Source organism: Planococcus citri, chromosome 4 (assembly GCF_950023065.1).
Source record: "Planococcus citri chromosome 4, ihPlaCitr1.1, whole genome shotgun sequence".
Taxonomy (NCBI): domain Eukaryota; kingdom Metazoa; phylum Arthropoda; class Insecta; order Hemiptera; family Pseudococcidae; genus Planococcus; species Planococcus citri.
Genome location: NC_088680.1, coordinates 36,731,385 through 36,752,412, shown reverse-complemented (window position 1 = coordinate 36,752,412; position 21,028 = coordinate 36,731,385). Strand labels below are relative to the sequence as shown.

The 21,028-nt window shown below is 33.3% G+C and overlaps 1 protein-coding gene and 1 long non-coding RNA gene across 3 annotated transcripts in view; one reads left to right on the top strand and one right to left on the bottom strand.

Moving 5' to 3' along the window:
* LOC135843824 (Krueppel-like factor 8) overlaps positions 1 to 19,644 on the top strand; it is a 33,210-nt gene extending 13,566 nt beyond the window's left edge. For both annotated transcript variants that reach the window (XM_065361849.1, XM_065361848.1), the window contains exons 3-7: positions 13,906 to 14,005; positions 16,905 to 17,028; positions 18,475 to 18,574; positions 18,655 to 18,827; positions 19,071 to 19,644. In XM_065361849.1, the coding sequence (XP_065217921.1) occupies positions 13,928 to 14,005; positions 16,905 to 17,028; positions 18,475 to 18,574; positions 18,655 to 18,827; positions 19,071 to 19,243 (648 nt within the window). In that variant the 5' untranslated portion in view covers positions 13,906 to 13,927 and the 3' untranslated portion in view covers positions 19,244 to 19,644. The remainder of the gene's footprint in view (positions 1 to 13,905; positions 14,006 to 16,904; positions 17,029 to 18,474; positions 18,575 to 18,654; positions 18,828 to 19,070) is intronic.
* LOC135843825 (uncharacterized) lies at positions 5,073 to 20,991 on the bottom strand. The gene is made up of 5 exons (XR_010558387.1): positions 20,862 to 20,991; positions 20,557 to 20,791; positions 20,363 to 20,460; positions 9,242 to 9,330; positions 5,073 to 8,905 (listed from the first exon to the last, which is right to left on the bottom strand). It is a non-coding gene; the product is annotated as an uncharacterized LOC135843825 (long non-coding RNA).
* Positions 20,992 to 21,028: the final 37 nt, after the last annotated feature.

The window sequence follows — 21,028 nt, the reverse complement described above, 5'->3', positions numbered from 1 at the left end:
AATAATTTAAAGCAGTGAATAATATGATTGGTCGTTTTCCATTTTTTCTGAAATTTGATGGGGTTTAACAAACAATTATAGCCAATTAGCTTCAACAAGACGTGAAAAAAATTTCAAATTGTTAGGTCAATATAATTATGACTTTCATGGTAAGATCTCCAAGTTCAGAAAATTTGAACATTTTTCAAATGTTTATATGTACTACAAATCATACAATATATTTCTTTTTTCAGTTTTCTTTTTTTTGGGGGGGGGGGGGGGAATCAAGAAATTATCTACAAAACAGTCTGAAAAAAAAAACTTAATCGAAAACCATTTTACATAATGAAAAAAATTGTTTTAAAAGCGTTTAAAACACGTTCAAGACAGGCCAAATTTTACACTTGAGTTGAGGTTGAAAACACAAAAAAAAACTTTTTTTTTCAACGCTGATGGTTCAAGTGGTCTTTTGATGGCTTTAGTGATTCTATATCATCACGTTTGAATAAAAAATGATACGTAGTTTTTTCCTTCAAACTAAATGATGTTATATGAGTGATCACCTCTTTAAGCTGGTATACTAGGAATCAAATAACCAATTTACATATTTTATACGTGATAGTGGGCATTAAAAAATCACCGATACACGGAAACAAAAAACAAAAAAATTAAAAAAAATGTTCAACTTTTTCAAAATTTGAGCTCTTGCCGAAGAGGAAGGGTTCATCGGCTTACAAATTTGAAATTTTCTAAACGCAATGTTAAGGTCATTTTGACCATAATTTTCTTTACTGAATTTCAGAAAATTAAAAAAGTGACCTATCAATCCCCCCCCCCCCCCAAAAACCGAAAAATGTTCAAATTTTTCAAACTTTGAGCTTTCGTCGGAGAAGAAGGGGACCATTGGCATACAAATTTCAAACTTTTCTAACGTGTTATTTAGGACCATGCAGGTTTTTTTCCTTCTTCTTTTTTTTTTTTTTTTTTTAAGAAGGACCCATAGTAGTAAATTGCCATATTTTGTAGAAAATTACTACGTGGGTGGTGTGTATCATCTCCTTCCTTCTAGCCCCAGTTTCAAGGGAACAGTAGAACTATCGGTATCAGTGTATAGCTATAATTTGAACGATATGAAAATAAGCGTCAATTTACAATTTGAGCCGTCAAATGCACAACGGGGTCAGGGGAAGAGAGTCAAACTGTCAAAGTGAATCTGAATTACAATTTGAAAAAATTAATGTAAAATGCATCACATCTACGTTTTCACTTAATTTTTGAAAGTTGAAAGTGGAACTTTTTGTGAGAAACTCAATCTTTACGTGATGAAAAGGCTCTTAGGGCTTCATTAACAAATTAGAAAAAAATACGTCTTTATCGAGTAAGGTTCCTTGGAACTGAGTTGAAGGGGGAGGAGGGTAAAAGACCTCAAAACCTTGAGGAGTAAAATATATGAAAAAATGGGTTGTGTAATACAACATTGTTATTTGTTTGTTACGTTTTTGGCGATTCTGAGCTCGAATATCAACTTATTTTGGGAATAAAATCCCTCCAACCTCCTCTCCCCCTTAAAAGAACTTCTCCGATTTTGAAAAAATCCATAAAATGCAATAAATCATATGCGAATGTCCTCAAATTGCAGTAATGTACTTGACTCTTGAATTTTGACTAAAATAAAAAAATCCAAAAATTAAAAGGTCAAGATTTATAGGATACCTATCTTTATTTTCTAATTTGCAACTTTTACAATTATTATGAAAAAAAAATTACAAGAATTTCAATATTTGCGCTGAACGGCTTTCAATTATTTTTTTACATGTAAGCTCGAGGGGTTTTATTCGAGAAATACTGAAAATTTTATTCAATCAAAAACATTTATAGGTATAAACGATTGATCGCAGATTTATTGCATTTCTTGAATTTTTATAGAAATAATTCTAAAAGTCATAAAGGGCCAAAAGGTGGGTGGAAGGGATGATTTTTAAATTCAGTAGGTACCTACTCTTGAGATTGATTTCTTGAAAATGTTTTTAACCTAGCTGTTTTATAATTGGCTATAGCTATTGAGGAGCCTAAATTTAATTTTAAAAAAAATATAACCATTGTCCCTTCAGATTTTAAGATAGGCACAAGTACCTCATCTTACAAGCCACATTCGCCTGATCACCTTTATTTATTATTAATGCTATCGTTAGGCTGATATTGATACCTAGAATTTACGTAACCAAAGTAGGTATCAAAATATTGGCGGCATGCTTTGGATATCTCTACCTGTTCTCGTAAGGCATTAGGCCTATTATTATTATCATCATTATGATTATTGTGGTACATCTAACCACATAGTGGTATAATTTCAATACTCTTCTCATAGTTTAACCTTCCTCGAAACAACATCATTCGTCGGTGAGAATCATTCAAGAAATTTTATTGTGTTCATACGGAACGTATAAGTAGGTATAAAGCGTAATTTCCAAGCTTTTTTCTCTCTAGGTACCTTACTTCCTTCGTTTCATCTCTCCCCTGGCGTCTGGATGCTCATATATTCGAGCTGACGATTCGCTTTAGTATAGGTTTGGTTTACTAGATAGGTATTGCTCTATTTGTTTCTTGCTCGCGCAGAACTAATAAGAGAATTATTCCGAATAAGAATAGAATAAAATATTAGATACCAGTTATTTCCGGTCTTTCTATGGTTTCTCATTTTACACTGTGCTATCGCGTGGAGGAGTACAGTATGTTTCATACTCGTACATACGTCCAGGGCAGCCTGACTCGTGTCTAATAAAGCGCCAGTTTACGTGTAATACACGATTCTTCTTCGACGCAACGTTCTAGTTAACCGAGCAATAATTTTTTTTTCACTCATTGTGAGGTAATGAGAATATGAACCGCAATCACGTCGATTCTTTCTCGTCGCGTCGTAAATTCGAAACGCGAATTTGCCACTAGGACGATCCATACACGAATTTACAACTCAAGCATAGTATAGTATATTGTTATACAGAAGGTAGGTAGGTAGGTAGGTAGTCTTACCAAAGATTGCTATACACTAAATGATTCCATCATAACGGATACCCGTTTGGCAACGGAGGATTCATTTTATGGCTATCAGTTCAAATTCTGATGCAGTATGTAGCTCTAGATTTAATACAGAATACATCGTATATATACCGCAGAGAGAAAGGAGCATCTTGTGGGCAGGTAGGGCTATAAACTACAGGGAATATGAAACAGATAGAGCGAAATGATTGTTAAAAATTGGCTAAAAAATCAATTTCGCGTGAAATATGGCAACGCTGAGGTAATTTTACGCAGTTATTAATCAGCATCGAATAATCGTGGAAGAAAGCGGTTCTCTGGAGGTGTGAAATTATCAAGGGGAGGGGGTTGAGAAGAATGAAAAATTCTGCGAACGATTCAGAGCGAGTAAATTTTCCAATTTCGTAGAGGGTCTTGAATTCTTGATGGTAAAATCTCCCGCAGTGCCTCCAATTGGTCTCTTGGAAAAACATAAAACGCGTGAGATTATCTCTCGAGACTTTGAAATTTAATATGAAATGGAATCTATTGATTTGTAAAAGATTTTGAGCTCGTCTCATTAAATCAAGAAATTATGAAAAATTGTTACTCAAAATATTTAATTTTTTATTAAAAATTTCGCCATCTTGAATTTTAATGAAGGAGCATGGTACTTGATAATGATAAGTTTTCAGTCACGATGAAGAATTTTTGAAAAAGCTGAACTCGACCAAAAAACACCATTTTTAATCTCGCGTCTTGATTTCCTTTATTTTTTTAAGAACAAAATCTAACCACTCTGGCTGGAAAGGGGAGAGGCTTTATTCATTTCAGCAGTGTTTGGTATGAAATTGTTGAAAAAATTCAACAAATTTTGAAAAGTTAAAAGTTGGGAAATAAAATGAAAAAAGTTGTGTAGAGTCAAGGATCGTATTTTCAAAATGACACTTTCAAATTGCAAGGGGATACCTTTTCCACAATTTGAAGGCAAAATCATCGTGTGAGATATTTTGAAAACTGTTCTACTCAAAAAATGACCTTATTTTCTGATTCGACCCTCAAACCATCAACCAATAGGTACTCCCTCCAGTAAGTGTCTTCAGCTACAACTACTGAAAAAATTAAAATATTTCTCAAGTTGACCCCAATGATGGACAATTTCTTCATCAACAAATCAGATCTGATATTTGCATTGTTTCATCGTTCGTAACATGGTCGATATTCGTACGAGTATATAAACTTCTACCACTCTGGCACTTTTATGTGTATTTGAAGAATCGATGGAATTTTAAATTCGGTCCGAGCGTAAAATAAGTATTTAATATCGCAGCAGACGAAACAAGAACACTTAGGATGGCCAGTTTCACCGAATCATCGCTAAAACGAGTTTTTTTAATATAAAAATGTAAGCAGTTTTTTTTTTATCATCTGTTACACGAAGCGCATACTGAGTTCACATACGAATAAAAATGTGGTCATCGTGAAAACCATTAAAATGCTCTTCGATACTTGTTAACTAATTTTTCATGCTCCGTTTTCTACGTTTGCTTAGCGTAACTAAGTCGCTGCCGAGTGAAATCTGTCGTGATTTAGTCTCGGTGCGCGAAATATACGACTGAGTGAAGAGCCGAAGATATGCTCAAAAATTCAGATATAGGTACCTTCGAACAAATTGCACATCGAAAGTTTCTTTTTTCGCATGACAGTGAAAGGGCTGCTAATCGTCGTGCATCAAATATCAAGCTGTGGAACGTACTCGTATCGTGGGTGTGCAGCATTGCTTACCTATACTCTTGGAAATTTCCTCGACTTATTGACATATTGAGATATTTTTGATAGTTTTACAGGAATGTCTCAAGGTTACAAAAATATGGGTAAACATCTCGAGAATTTTACTAATTTCAAGGAAGAAGTGAAAAGGTGGCCTATATTCTTCGAGATATGGAAACAATTTTTCAATATTTTTGTTTTCAGTTCGGTCCTCTTAAATATGTCTCATTGAATTATGGATCAAGGAGGCTTAGGAAAAAAATTAAAGACAGTTAAAAATGAATAATTTCAAAATTTTAGAAAAATTATTTTTTAATTAGCCAATAAGGTTAAGAGTTTTCTCTAAAGAATGAGAAAAACTTGCGATTGAAATCTCGAGGAAGTGTTTACGAGTACAATATTTATATCTATTTAAGTAAATATATCATAATTAAAATACAACTTTTGCAATTAATGTAAGTATAAGACAATATTTTGAGATCCATGACGAAAAAATTACACATCATAAGGACCCCTAAAAAGGAATGGTTCTATAGTAAAATATTGAATAAGTACTTAATAAACTTGAAAGACATTCGCTCTTGTAAAAGCATGTTTTAATAAAAGTTTTTCTAAAAACGTTCGGTGGGAGGAAGGAAAGAGAATGAACATCAAAAATCTCAGCCAACTTTTAAGAAAAAAAATTATCATTTTTCTGACAATTTTTTCTTGAATTTTTGTGAAACTAAAAAAATATTTTTGAAAAGCCTGAAATTTCTTGTGGCAGGAGAAGCTTCAAATTGTATTTTTATTAAATAATAAAAATTTGTCTCGATTTTAAAAAAATATACTTTAAGTAGGTGATTTTTTGAAACTTGAAGACAAAAATGATACTGGATCTATAAAATAAAACCCATTTGCCTTTCAAAATTTGACTAATGATGAAGAAATAGGGGAGGAATTCCCAAAAAATCCAACTATAGTTGGAAGACGAAGGTTGTGATTTGCTCACTCTCAACCTTATTCATAAACACTTGATTTTTAAAATAAATTTTTCGGTTACTCAATTTATATCCTAGCACTGCACTTCAAGACTTCTAATTTTACCAGAGATGGAGCGATTCAGAATTGAGAGTTGGACTTGAATTTCATTAAAAAATTTGTAAAAAAATTTTTACAACCGCAAACATTCTTCAATAGTCTTCTACGTAGACTAAAACAACAACAACAAAAATAAGAAACATTGGAAAATTTTTATATTCAGAGCTCTCGCTAAGAGAGGGAGTTAAAAATTGGCCCAAAAATCTGACAATTTGTCAAAGTCTTAATCAATAAATTTTTTTATGCTTCATCAAATCTTCAAAAAAAAAAAAAAAAAAAAATTGAAAAAAGACCCATCTGGATTTACACTCGAAGAAGGTCAATGATGTTTGACTTCACGACTTGAGCAATGAACATCTATAAGAGGGTAAAATCCAAAGATGTCTAGGGCAGGATTTTTTTGAATGCGGTTCGCAGTTCAATAAAAAAAAATAAACCGATTTCTCTACAAAATGAGCGATTTTTTCAAAAGCCAGATTCTCTTGATAAGATTTTTTGACTCTTTTCTCGGTTCCTCTTTCAAATTCTCACAATTTAGAGAGAAAGAGGTAATTGGTCCTTGCTGGATTAGCTTCGCTCCGATAGAATTATGCCCATTTCTACGGAAGTTTAGATTTACCTATTTGGTGAATTTTCGAGAAAAATATTTTGCATTCATTTTTGACATTTTTGGTACAAAACAAAACATTTCGATGATTTTGTTTTGGCAAAAAAAAAAGAACTCTATGACAGTAGTAGGTACTTTTTTTTGGCAACTTTGGCAGAAATGGGTCTTTCCGAAAATTTTGGAAAAAATAGGACTTTTGCAGTATCTACGAGCTGGGCAAATTTCGGACATATGACAATTTGAAAAAAAAAAAACTATCAGAGAATGACAAAAAATTAAGGCTTTTATCAGCAATTTAGGCAAAAATAGAATTTTTGACAATTGCACTTTTTAAAATTTTCAACAAGTTGTGATTTTAATTTTCTTTAAAATTCCTTAAAACTGTTCAAAAAAAATGTTGTTGGAAATTTTCGATTTTATGTATTTCGAAATTTTAACCCATTTTTAGGCTCAAAATTTTTCAAAACTGCTCAAAAACGTTTTGTTGAAAATTTTAACCTATTTTGATAGGTTACATCTCAAATTTTTCATAAATCCAAAAGATCTTTACAAATGTTCAAAATATACATTCGTTGAAATATTTCAGTTTCTCTCGAAATTTTTACCCATTTTCATGAGTCGCACGATGCCCTTTTCGAAAATCTCGAAAATTAAATCCCAATTTTAGGCTCGAATAAATTCTTCAAAAATGCTCGAAAAACATTTTTGTAGAAGAAGTCAAATTTCTTACAAAATGTTACCCTATTTTGATATCGATGTTGAAAAATCAATCATTCATTTGAATCACAATTATAAAAAAATTCCTATCAGCTTAATTACAAAATAGGTATTCTATGTAGGTATAGGTAATACAGATATCTCACATTACATAATAGGTAGCAAGAAATTCACATACAATTAGAAACAAAATAAAACGAAAAAATAACACACAAATCGAAATAATTCATGCATTATCATCACTATTACCAGTGATGATGGAATTAAAAACTGCAAAGTAATCTGGTCTCTGGAATTGAAAATAGTTCATAGCGAACTGTTTCAACTGCTCCGGCGAATTATCCCAAATAACTTTGCTGTATATATCGAAGATATTTTCAAGCCGATGTTCTTCATCCAAACTACCGGAATAAGGGTCAGACATGTAAGATGGTACGTCGTCTATAATTTCTAGAAACATTTGCACGAATTCATGACCAGTGAAAAAATCTCTCGTTCGCATCCAAAATGGTAAAACGTAAAAACGGCTGTATTCATCCGCTATCAATCGAGGTAATATTTTGGGACCTGGATAACTTCCCACGAGAGCTTTTAAAAACTCATCGTTTTGTTTTGGCAATATAGTTCTCGTACATAATGCCGTTGGAGTAAAAATGATACCAAAAATGTCTCCAACAGCCCTCACTTTTCTTTCGGAATCGATTTTATCAAAAAAGAACTGCATGGCTGATTCATTATACGAGTTGATGAACATCATTGAAGCGGATCTGAGCTTTTCTGTCTCGTTCATCATAACTTGTGTCCAATAGTAAACCAGATAATGCTCTTCAGCAGAGATATCGCAGATTTCTTTTGATACCAACGGCCATAAACGCTGGATTTCATCTTCAAAACAATGCGAACAGGCGATCGCATACGAGTCTATAGCATTGAAACGACCAGAAGATATCATTTTCCTGGCTGTACGTGTTTCATCAATGAAACCATCGTTCTCATAAATAAAATCGGCAAATCTATCCAAAACAGTGATCTGCTCCTCTGGACGATTCAACAAATTATCAGAAACAAAGTTTTTATCCCAACCTTTACATTCTCGTTTCAAAAAGCAAGCGTATGTCTGCATCGCTGACTGGATTTCCAACAATGTCGCCGATATATTCTCTTCCTCGTTGCTTGTCGTATCGACAGGTTTGTCCCAAGCGATTTTAATGGAACGATGTTCCAAAACAAGGATCGTCGGCGGTTCGTCATCGTAAACGGTGTTGATAACCCCTCGACGGCGCTTTTCTTCGATTTTTTCTCGCCATAATATTTGGACGATTTGGTCCGACGCTAGGGGCTGGGATTACGACACTCCGTCAAACGTTGACAAGGCGTTAACCGAGGTCGAAGCACCGGTTAAGTGCTGGTATTACGACTCTCCGTCAAACGTTGACAGAGCGTTAACCGAGGTCGAAGCACCGGTTAACTATTGTTCAACGGTCCGTCAAATGTTGACGGAGCTTTGACGGAGTGTCGTAATACCAGCCCTTACTATTGTTCATCGGTCCGTCAACATTTGACGGAACGTTGACAAAGTGTCGTAATACCAGCCCTAAATCTTTCAAGCAATACACTTCTTTCGGATTAAATATCCACTCGTATTCAACTTCCTCCGGCGTCGGGATCGGAAGATCGGCCATTTTGTGGAAAGATTCGCGAATATACTCGTAGGTAGATTGATTACTTCGGCAAAACCTGAAATTCGTCAAGTATGTTGAAAAGTGAACTGGGTACATGTACAGAAGGGTGGTTTGGTATACAAGAAATGGACATCATACAACCACACACATTAAACATACAATAAATTGTCAACTTGTTACTTAGTCATTTTTCAAAATAGGGAATCAAAATTTGAACATTTCATCACAATAATACGCATCAATCTATTCGGCATTTAGTTTAGCACTGAAAATTTTATTGTTAAGGTTTCATTTTGATTTTGAAATGATGATTTGATTGATTTGAATTCCGGCAAATGCCGAAGCCGAAGGTATACGATTAGGTAATTCTAACAAAAGCAAAATTAATTACCAGCAGGCTGCTGCAACAGTTTCTCAATTGTGCTATTCACAAACGCTCACTTCGTAATCGTAACAAGCAAGACTTTCTTTAACTCGAAACTGAAATCAAAAATGATATTACCAATCTTAGTTTCTAACAAGAACTGAACTCCCTGAAATCTGAATCTAAAAGTACTCCTAGGTACGAATTCCGCAGCAGTGAAACAAGAATTCGGCGTTAACATCTCGTGGCGGCGCCACCATCGACTTGCTGAAAGGGGGACTTTTTGCAGAGAATCACATTCATTCGCATCTCGACAAGTCGTGTGTGCGCGTGTGTAAGCGTGCGTGAGTATGGAAATGTCCCCCTTTCAGCATGATAACATGTGTTTCATGCATTTCACCGCCAGAGTGCAACACATGTTCGTTGACTCCGAATACTTATAGGGCTCTATATAAACCAGGTGAGCGCATCCACCATTTTGTTCCCTGAAGTGATAACGAACCAGTAATTATGCATACAATTTCTTAAGTAAAAAATGCAATTTTTTAAATTTTTCGCGAGTTTGGGTGAACTGTTATGCAGTCTTAAATTAAAGACAATAAAATTCCCTATCGATTGATGTTAAATTTTGATCATTTCGCGTAAAAATAACGATTTTATGAATATTTCTATTTTACTGATTTTTGCATACTACGTACGTCATCTTTAAAGTAAAAATACTCGAAATTTTCAGTGGACACATAGGTATTTTATTACAGTAAAATGTTCGTTATTTTATCCTCTTTAAAATGAGCTATTACCGAAAGCTCTACATGCAACCGTTCAAAAGTTTTCGAAGTTGAAAGTTGCGAAAATCAGCTGCGGGCAGTAAGTATTTGACTTTGAACAAATTTTACTCAAAATTTTCAACGGACACATGGATATTTTAATACAGCAAAATGTTCGTAATTTTATCGTCTTTAAAATGAGCTTATAACGAAAGTTCTACCTCTCATCGTTCAAAAGATCTTGAAGATCAAAGTTGCGGAAAGTAAAATACTGATCAAAACTAAGTGACTGATAACAAACTGTGATAACACAATTTGACCACTTTCCGCAACTTTGAACTTCAAAAACTTTTGAACGGTTGAAGGTAGAGCTTTCGGTAAACAACCATTTTAAAAAGGATACAATTACGAACATTTTGATGTATTAAAATACCTATGTGTCCACTGAAAATTTCGAGTAATATTAGTTCAAAGTTCAGTACTTACCATCCGCAGCTTGTTTTCCCAACTTTCAACTTCGAAAACTTTTGAACGGTTGCATGTAGAGCTTTCGGTAATAGCTCATTTTAAAGAGGATAAAATAACGAACATTTTGCTGTATTAAAATACCTATGCGTCCACTGAAAATTTCGAGTATTTTTAGTTTAAAGACGACGTACGTAGTACGCAGAAATCAGTAAAATTGAAGTATTCATAAAGTCGTTATTTTTTCATGAAATGATCAAAATTTAACATCGATCGATAGGAAATTTTATTGTCTTTAATTTGAGACTACACGTAAGTTCACCCGGACTCGCGAACTATCGAGAAAATTGCATTTTTTACATGAGAAATTGTATGCATACTTACTAGTCCGTTATCACTCAGGGAACAAAATGGCCGATGCGCTCACCCACTTTATATAGAGCCTTAATACTTACAGAGTTTAATCTATTCAGTAATTTACTTGCTGATGTTAGTAACAAATTCAAATCAAATACATAATTCATCAAAATATTACTGACAAAATTAACAAAATCACAATGAGGAAAGGAAACGATTATAAACGACATCGCAACGCAACGTGTTCAGGAGGGGTAGTGGGGTCAGTGGGGTGTCGTCATCGGGTGTCGTGAATCACCGTTCATTGCCGTTCATGTTGTTTGGTTTTTTTTTGTCCAAGTTTTGATAATTCGTCAGTGGTGCCAAATACTTTATTTTTTTGGGATGAAACGGTGACGTCAGTGATTCCAATTTCTTATTTTTTTTATTTTTTTTTTTTATTATCACTTCTCCTAGCATTTCTAATTTCACAGTAAAAAAGTAAAACCAACTTTAAATAAAAATTATGCGAAATTCTCAGTGAACAGTGAACACATGGTCTAGCGTTTACCGTTCAAAACTTCAAAAGTTTCTAAAGCTCAAAGTTGTAAAAGGTAGCCACTTGCGGTAAGAATCCAAGTTCAAAATTAAAATATGTATCTAATTTTCAAATATTTTGACGAAAATGTATTTCTATGCATTTTTGAAGAATTTTGAGCCTTAAAAAATTAAAATAAGTCATGATTTTCGGCATTTTTGAAAAAATGTTACGTGATCCATCAAAATGAGCTCAAATTCCGCGAGAAACTCAAAATTTTCAATGAAAATGTTTCTTGAGCAATTTGAAGAATTTTAAACCCAAAAATGAGTCGAGACTTCCCAGATTTTTGAAAAAGTAGGGTTGAAATTTCAGCAGAAAATCAAATTTTTCTATCAAAAACTTTTTGGAGTAGTTCTCAAGGATTTTTGACACGAAATTGAGTCAATTTTTCCAATAAATATGATAATTTCTAGAAATCGAGAAAATTTCAAGCTACCATTTTTCAAAAACGCCTGAGAATGTTTTGATAGAAAATTTATTGAAAATCATCATAGCCCAATCTTGGGCTTGAAAACCCGAAAAAAACATTTCTGTCAGAAAATTAGAATCTCTCCGCCAAATAATTTCAATTCATTTTGATGAGTCACACATCACACAAATTTCCAAAAAATTGATCGAGGTGCACTTTAAATTTTCCAGGAATTTTGGAATAAAGATAGAATAGCTTTAAAGTGGTGTAAGTGATCTAAAAAGTGCCCAGCAATTTTTCGATCCCAGTTTGATTTATTCTTTTGTCAGAGTGAATTTCAAGACATTAGCTTCGTGTTATTTGCCTCTGGCAGTTGATCTGTTTCCGCCAGCACAGTCTCCTTCGTCCTTCCTTTCTTCCTTTTCTGAGACAGCTGACATTGTGTGCCCTCTGCAGCAATCCTTTCGCGCAATTTATACCTGTACACCTTCCGTTCTATCGAATACCAACATTCGGGGGCGATAAAAATGTCGAATTACGAGTACTCGGGCGCGCGTGTTGATTTTATGTAAAACAGCGTCAATAAAACGTAAATAATTTGGCGAATAACACCATAAAACTGGCAATAGGTTAGGACTGCTGAAGTGCAGATGTGTATGGACGTAAGTATACTTCCCAACCAGATAGGTACATGGAGAACGAAGGTCGCTAATTTTACAAATACTACACAAATTACATCTATTAAGGTTTCCAATTTAGTTAAAAATCATACTCGGTGTAAATATAGGAACGGAAAGGTGCACGTATTACGTAGGTACATAAAACGATATAATTTGTACACATTTTCCATCTTTATAATCAGCTAGCTACATGCAACATGTGCGGCGAGAATAGCATTTTTCAAAACCGCAAGCGTCTGCGGAGCAATAGCTGCTAGGTTCAGGTGTAACGAGCTCGAGCTACCCTTCCTGGACATCGTGCTCGATCACGAATTCGATGTAGTAAAGTATGTTCAACGAGGGTAACCAGCATCGAGCTAGGTCGTGATCTCATCATCATCGACAAAAATTTTTCCAGCTCGACAAGTGCACGGAGCGGCTCGGCGCTCGGCTCATTTACGCCCATGAAATCCTTGAACCGCCCCTGAAATCGGCACGAAACGACAATTTCTTTTCACGTATTGAGCCGAGAATTCGTTCGTATACACGGCACACACAATCATCAAATCATCAAGATTCTCTAAACGCATAAATGCGTTGCGCGTAACCTCGAATCTGCGAGCGCACAGCGTGCTGTGGCGGTGCAGTGTCGAGATCAAACCAGTATCCTACGGCTGCGATCTAATAAATAATTCTAAATAGGTGTAACAAAGACATTGAATTACTACAGTAATGATTATATACCACTTTCTGCCCCGTCTTCTGTTGCTTGCTGTCAACTGTTGAGCTGTGTTATGATATACTCAATCAACTTGAAATACGCGAACGTACGTCTACGCGAGTACGTACGAGTCATATTGATTTAACACACCAGTCAGGCCGCGTCACAAAGACCCACCTCGATGGCGTCTGTCCATTATTGACAGCTTTATCTCATAGGTAAGGTACTTATACTACCTTACATACTACTTGTCTTGTCGTTATGTATGTAAGTCATATCACACACCTTAAGACCTTATATGCTGACTCTCTGTTATCTGTTAATTTGACTCATATACAGATATAGGCTATGGGCATATAGGCCTATCTACACCTACGATGACGTGATGAACTATCATAGGATCACTTTTCTGCACTATTTTAGGTATTGTTTTTAAACATACAACTTGAGCTACCTGAGCTGCGCGTCAGCTGGTCGATGACCGTGAATAAATACCAAATGTATAACAAAGCAAGCCACCAAACAATTAAACCGCGATGACCATAAACTTCGCCGGATAGGTAAATGAGCTGTTAAGTGGTGGCGTTTTCCAAATAAATGTGTATAATTATACGCGTCGTTGTACCCAGAGCCCACTATTCGTGTAGTTTTGCCGGATTTTGTTTTTATTTTGTCTTGCGATGGATTGTGATTATTCATATGTGATTTTTTTTTCTTTGTTTGTTTGATACAGGATATGATACTATGTATCGGAAATGACAGTATTTTGGGGGAATCTCATGCTTCCAATACCAATATCGCAGCTCAAATCGTTCTCGTCGGCTGCCAAAGAAGTAAGTTGTATCTTTATTCGTACGTAAGAGTGGTAGAGGGAGTTTAAAAAGTTGTCATTTTTAAGGATAAGTATTAAAAAAAAATGTCAATGTTTATCTACTCTTAATCCTCTCGTTCATTTTTTTTTTTTTTTTTTTTTTGATGTAAACGTTATTGCATTTATTCAAAATGATAAATGAATTCCTAAATAATTAAATTACCCAGAGAAATCCATTCGAAATCGAAAATTTATTTAAAAAATTATTCGATGTTGGAATACATCTAGAAATGGTCAGCAAATGAAATCAATTTAAAAACTGTTGAGGAATAAATTAGAAGTCTAAAAGTAATTCTTTAGTAGGTACATTCGGAGAATTTACCCAGAAATTGAAATCAAATAATTAAAAAAATCTATTTTGTTGGGAAAAAATTATTCTCCTCATTTACATACCTTTTTTTTTTTTTTTTTTTTTTTTTTAGTTTATTTTTACACAACTACAAAACAATTTTGACACTTTGACACGAAAAAAAATGTTGACTTGATGAAGTTTAAACTCCTTTCCCTTTCCTCTTTCCAAAATGAATTCATATTGAAAAAATTTCTTGCCAAAAGTGTAGTGTTTTTTCTGTTTTTTCATATTTTTTAAAACACTTTTCTTCTGCTGAAAAAAAAAAAAAAAAAAAAAAAAAAAATAGAAAAAAATGAAAATGGGGTATTTTTTGAAAATGACAACTGGTGGATCAATCTCTCACAAGATTTCTCATTTTGTCATTGTATAAAAAAATGAATGTTCCTTAACATTTTTTTTTTTTTTTTTTTTTTAAGAAATAGAAAATTACATGAGAAAATTATTTGCGAAATAACGAAAAATCATTCTGAAATTATTAAAACAATCTGAAATGTTCGCAAAATTACGTAGAAACGGGTACGTTTGAAATTTCTAATAAACTGTTTCAGAATTTGAAATCGATCAAAAAATGACCTGAATTTTATTTACGTAAATTTATTCAAAGTTCATTATAAATGAGAGGGAAAGTACTAACAATGGAAAGCACAGTAGTAACAGTAACCAAAAGATGAAATTTATGGACTCAACAAAGAAAAATTCAAAGAGAGTATTTAAAAATGTACCCTTCTCTCCCCAGGGCAAAATTCACATGCTCAAGTACCTAATTTCATTATTCCATTTTCGGTACATTTTTAAAACTCATTTTCTACGAAAAACATGAAATTTCAATAAGAAAAATAAATACATACGTAAGTCTGCGAAGAGCTTCAAAACAGCTCAAAACCACCAGTAGGTAATGAATTGGGGAATTCAAGAGGTACCAAATTTCAGATTTGATTTTTACGTCTCTGCTTTTGTAACTTATTCAGATATTTTATGCAGTCGATTTCATTTTGAAACTTTTTATGGCAATTTCTCCAAAACTGGAAAACCTAAAAGTTCAGTGGAGGCTCTAGAAATCCTCAAAATCAGCACCACTTAATCTGAGAAATCAAAAGTAGGTAGGATATAAAACAAATTCCATCTTTTTTACTTCAATTTGATCAAATAGTTTCTCGTGGAAAATGAGCCAAATTTGAATTTTCAAAAATTTACCCTGGTCCAAAAATCGAAAAATGGAATTCAGAGATTAAAATTTGATCGGGTGGTAGGCTATATTATGGAATGCTTATTAGAATTTTTCTTGGTTCGATTTGAAAATTTTTCTTCCGATTGGGCACCTCTTTCAAGTACATATCCAAAAGTTTGAAGATTAGATTAAAAGTAAAGAAAATCCCCCTCCCCCAAAAAAACCTTTTTGTAATTACTGTTCAAACAGTTTTTCATTTTTTTTTCAGTTTAAATTGTCTTTTTTAAAACTTTTTTTGCATATTTTTTTCAATTTACTTTCTTTAAATTGATTTTTTTCTATTTTACTAAAAACTAAAAATAATTTTGTTTCTTGCATGCAATGTCAGCAAAATATCAAAATTGTATGATTTTAACTGTTCATTCAATTTTCTTTTTCTTAAAAAAAAAAAAAAAAAAAAAAATTGAGAATCTTGCTGTGAGAGATTGATCCGTTCCTTGTCCTTTACAGGACATTGGAAATCGCATTTTTGTGGTACCCTTACAGGGTGAGGCGAATGCCTATTGCCACTGCGATTATTCTGGGGAATCGACATAGGTATGTTAAAAAAGATTCCTTTTTTTTTCATTTTGATTTTCATGATTTTTTTTTTTTAAATAATAAAGAAGCGTCAATTTTTTTGAAATACTTGAACAATGAAGCAAGAAAATATGTGAAATTTCGATCAAGAGTGCCACAAGTTGAAGATCTTGAATTGAATTTTTAAAAATTATTTTGGTTTTTTTCCCAAAAATTCATTTGTTCGCATGTTTTTCATTCCTCTTACATTTTTTTTTAAAAAATTTGATTAAGATTTTAGAACATTGTGTCGACATCACTCTGAAGTCGATTTAAAATTTTAATATTCCTCCATAATCCAACAAATTTCTGAAATTCTTTCCAAAATCGTTCGAGAACCACGTCTGAAAATCAATTCAAAATCAAATAAATTATTCATTCCTTATTTTCTGGAAAATTTCAAGTTGACAAGTGACTACTAACCTAAATTATTTGAAAAATTCATTCAAAATAAAAAATTCTGTCGACTGGAAATCATCCAAACATACTTATTTGGAAATAGACTCATGGATTAAAGGTCTTGAGTAAATTGGTTCAATTGTTCAAAATTATCCCACAGAATTGATCCAAAAGTCTAAATTTTTCAGTACCTATTTATGCTCCTAGTTTATCATAAAACCTGCTCCCTTTACTCAAAGCATTTCATAGGCTAATTATACATATGAGTATCTTCATAGAAACCTAGTCTACCTTTTTCACATTATACTCAATTTTTTTTTACAGGGATCTATGCCTCCTGTGCAACTGGAACCAGTTGACCTGAGCCGTAAACCTGGCACCGAATTATCAAATACGGTACCTGTACCTGATAGAATCCACGTTAAACCGACCAGCACCAAGACCAAAAGTAAGTATCAAGCACAACGTCCAAGACTTTAAGATACCTATTTACCTACTCGTGCACCGCAGCATGATGGTAAGATGAAGAAGGGTTGGAAGGGTATTCATGAATAATCAATTACACAAACCATATAGGTACACTATACTCTCGTGGCGTGGTGTAAATTGAATATTTCATACGTTTACCTATCTTTACTACCTCGAATAGATACGTACGTACGTATGACTCTTATAAGATACCGTAAGATAATGGTTAATAAGCCGATGAAACATTATAACGACGTTTACGATGTGTACAAGAAGTTTTCATAATAAACAAGTGTATTCGTCGATCGTGTCTGTTAAAAAATCAAAACAAGTCACGTTTTCACCTAGCTATAAATAATTTTAATTGGTTATTGTATGATTAAATAAACGACAAGGCAAACTAGATTATACTCTAAAATGTATGTATAGATAAAGGCGATGGTAATTACCGAACGCCGCCGCCATTCACAATAAAAATCAATTTAAATTAACCCCATCCATTCCATAAAGTACCATATACATAGATCCCTATAAAATCTACCGAGATTATAGCCACCGTATCTAGACATGCCATTTAGCTCATACGAGTATACATATGTAGTCAATCAGACAGTTTTCGATGACCCAGGTAACTCGATCTTCACCAAATATGATACCATCTTCGATGCGGGATTCTGCTTTGTCAGCAACTCGTGCGACAGTATGGTCTCTAACCGAGCTTCGCTGTTTCTTTTATTAATAAAACAATAACTTGCTGGTCGTACTGGCGAAACGTACGGTATAGTCCTTCAGTCGACATATAACCCATATCTATATTTATATAGAAGGTAAGCCAGTCCTCATTTCGCGTACATTAATTATTATTGGAAGATCCGGAATTAGCATATACGCATATACTTTTTATAATACACTCGGTCGTCTTCTCGCATCTCATATAGTGTAGTAGTCGTTGTCGTCTACGACGACGACGTAGCTGGGGTATCATCTTCACCAAGACTGCTTGGTTACCTTGAAGGGCAGCTCTATCAATGGTAATATAGGTACCAAATGCCTACATATTCTGCGTACGTTTTTTTTTTTTTTTTTTTAAATATTTTATATTAGGTATATTTTAATACGACACCGTTACGCAGACACTCTCGTATACCACCTACTAAGAATTAATGATATTTTTTATGTCGCCTCTCAGACTTAAGCTCTCGTATACGAGCAGATATAGGTAGACGTCCATTCTACTGATTAATTTATACACCTAGGTATTTTACATATACTTACACAGATCGATTAAAATATACCCAAACCGACTTCTTTTTCTGTAAGACGTATCTATACATTTATATCGTAATCCAGAAGGCTACGCTAATGTCCAGTTTCTAAATCTTATAAGACAAGGCCGTGCGAGTAATAATGTACCCTTTTTTTTCAGAATCGATTATTATACCACAATTAACCAATCAGAAAAGTGATACGATACCAACGAAATCCAAAATGTTACCTGTTCATAGTGTAAACGAATCATCCTCTTTGTAAGTACATACCTACTCATCGTCAAAAATGAGAGATTTTTCAACCATGAACTTAATCATTTTATTTTTATACTTTGCAGAGAATTTCTAAAAGAATTAAACGTTATGGAAAAATCAACGTCGATAATGCAAATTAAAAATCAAATCGGCGATATTATGAAAATGAGAAAAAGTCATAAATGTGATCAACCAGGATGTGATAAGATTTACACGAAAAGTTCCCATTTGAAAGCACACAAAAGAACTCACACAGGTATGGTCATCCAGGTACATCTACATTCCCATTTTGTGAGAACAGATTCAAACCGTTTATCTTGTTTAAAATCGAACGTTTTAATCGAATGGTTATTTATTTTACTTTTTCGATTTTTGAACGAAGAATAATTTTCTGTAGTGAAACTTTTCCCATCAAAATTCAGACTCTTAAAATTTACATAGTTATTTTTATTCAATCAATTTATCAAATCGTCTAACAATATGTTCTTTTTGCCCACAGGTGAAAAACCTTACAAATGTAATTGGTCCGGTTGTATGTGGAAATTCGCCAGATCAGACGAGTTAACGAGACATTACCGAAAACACACTGGAATAAAACCATTCAAATGTCATTTATGTCAAAGATCATTTTCTCGATCAGATCACCTATCTTTACACATGAGACGGCATTGATAACGGTATTGACTGAAAGAAGCCTTTGCCAGACAAAAACCGATATATGGTTGGTTCTTATTTATAAACTATTATCGAGTATGAAAATACTAGAGTATAATGAATTGTGCATTGCATTTGTCAAAACATGACAATTTAATTTATAAGTAATTACAAAAGGCCAGTGAATTGTTCCTAAAAAAATTACGACGTCGTAGGTACCTACCCAATTATGTACGAGCAACCACAGAGCTGCTATTGTTTATTTTCTATACAGAATATAACTACTGATCTAGTATTATTATTCTTATTGTTATACTGTGTATGTTGTTATTGTTCGCAAAACTTTTAATATTCTTCCTGAATTCATTGTGTATTATATTGTGTAGTATATTCAAAATATATCTACGGTTCTTTTCTTTTTTCTTCTTTTTCGTATCTGTTTTGTTTTGTTCCCAGAAGTGTTCTCGAAATATTGGGTAGTTGAAAATGTATACTTATTTTTGAACCACCATCGGTACTTGATAGAATCGATGAGAGGATAAATTTGTCATTTGGAGGCGAAATAGTGGAATAAAAGTGTCTACAAATAACAAATGTGATTGAAAATGGGAAAAGATTGAAAAGAAACACAAACAGTGCAATCCTATGTACACAGATAAAAATTGATTTTCACAAAATGGAACAATTAAATGCCAACGTGAATCTTTAAAGGTGTTTCAAGACTTTAGAAGGTTACTTTCAACAATTTATCCTTTTGCACCAGTTTAGCACCAGTCTTTGAAAAAAACAAAAATTTCATCTTGAATTGAAGGAAATAACATAATTAATAATCTGAGACTATCTAAAAAAAATTATTTGCAATAACATTTTGGCTACTGAAATGTGATATCCTTCTTCCAATGATTTGTGGTTAGACCACTCTCATAGTTGAAGGTATTGAATTAATATCTCTTTGGTGGTCCAGTGAATCTTTTCTGATCACTCAACGATTGATTATGATTATACATACCTATGTATGTATCTTCAGCTCTAATAATACTCATCAGTTATTTACTCGCAATCGCAATTCAGTTCGTAACAAAAGAGCAAAAGATATATCTAATTGAGAAATTGAAAATTTACTCGTAAGAAATTTACCTGAGGACAGAGTAAACTTTCATGTTTGATCTTCAGCAGTGCAACAAAGCGAAGTCGATGACTGTTTTCTTGAATTATTCCATGAAAAAACCACCAATCTTGTTGAAATAATAATTGCATTTTTTAAATTTATTATTTGATACGGAAGTCACTTAATTATTATTCCAAAATGGATTAAAACTCAGTATACTCACTAAGGTGAAGATAGTTATATGTAGTTATAACTATCATGGACTGCTTTCAGTTTTGATACATGAAGAGTTAAAGACTAGACCGAGGCGATTCCTATACAGAGCATCGCAAAAAACATGATTGGCAATTCGATCACAATTGTGCTGGATTCCCAACAATTCCTTTGATTACCAAGGGTCCAAACTGCCTTCAAAGTAGATTAATACTCGTAGATCAGGATTCATGAATTCCTGGTTCCTAAGAAGAAAATCAATTTTATTATCAAAACAATATTCATGAATAAAAGTGCTAATGACGAATTACTCACCAATAAACAAACATTCATAATCATAAAGAATCATAAAGTAATTTTCATCATTATTTCATTAAATAATTACCTTTACCTTTTATTTTAAAATAATTAAAAATTTGTTATCAAGTTTAAGTTATCATTAATCAGCTGACGCTGAGTGGATGAGTGATTTCGTCCAATCA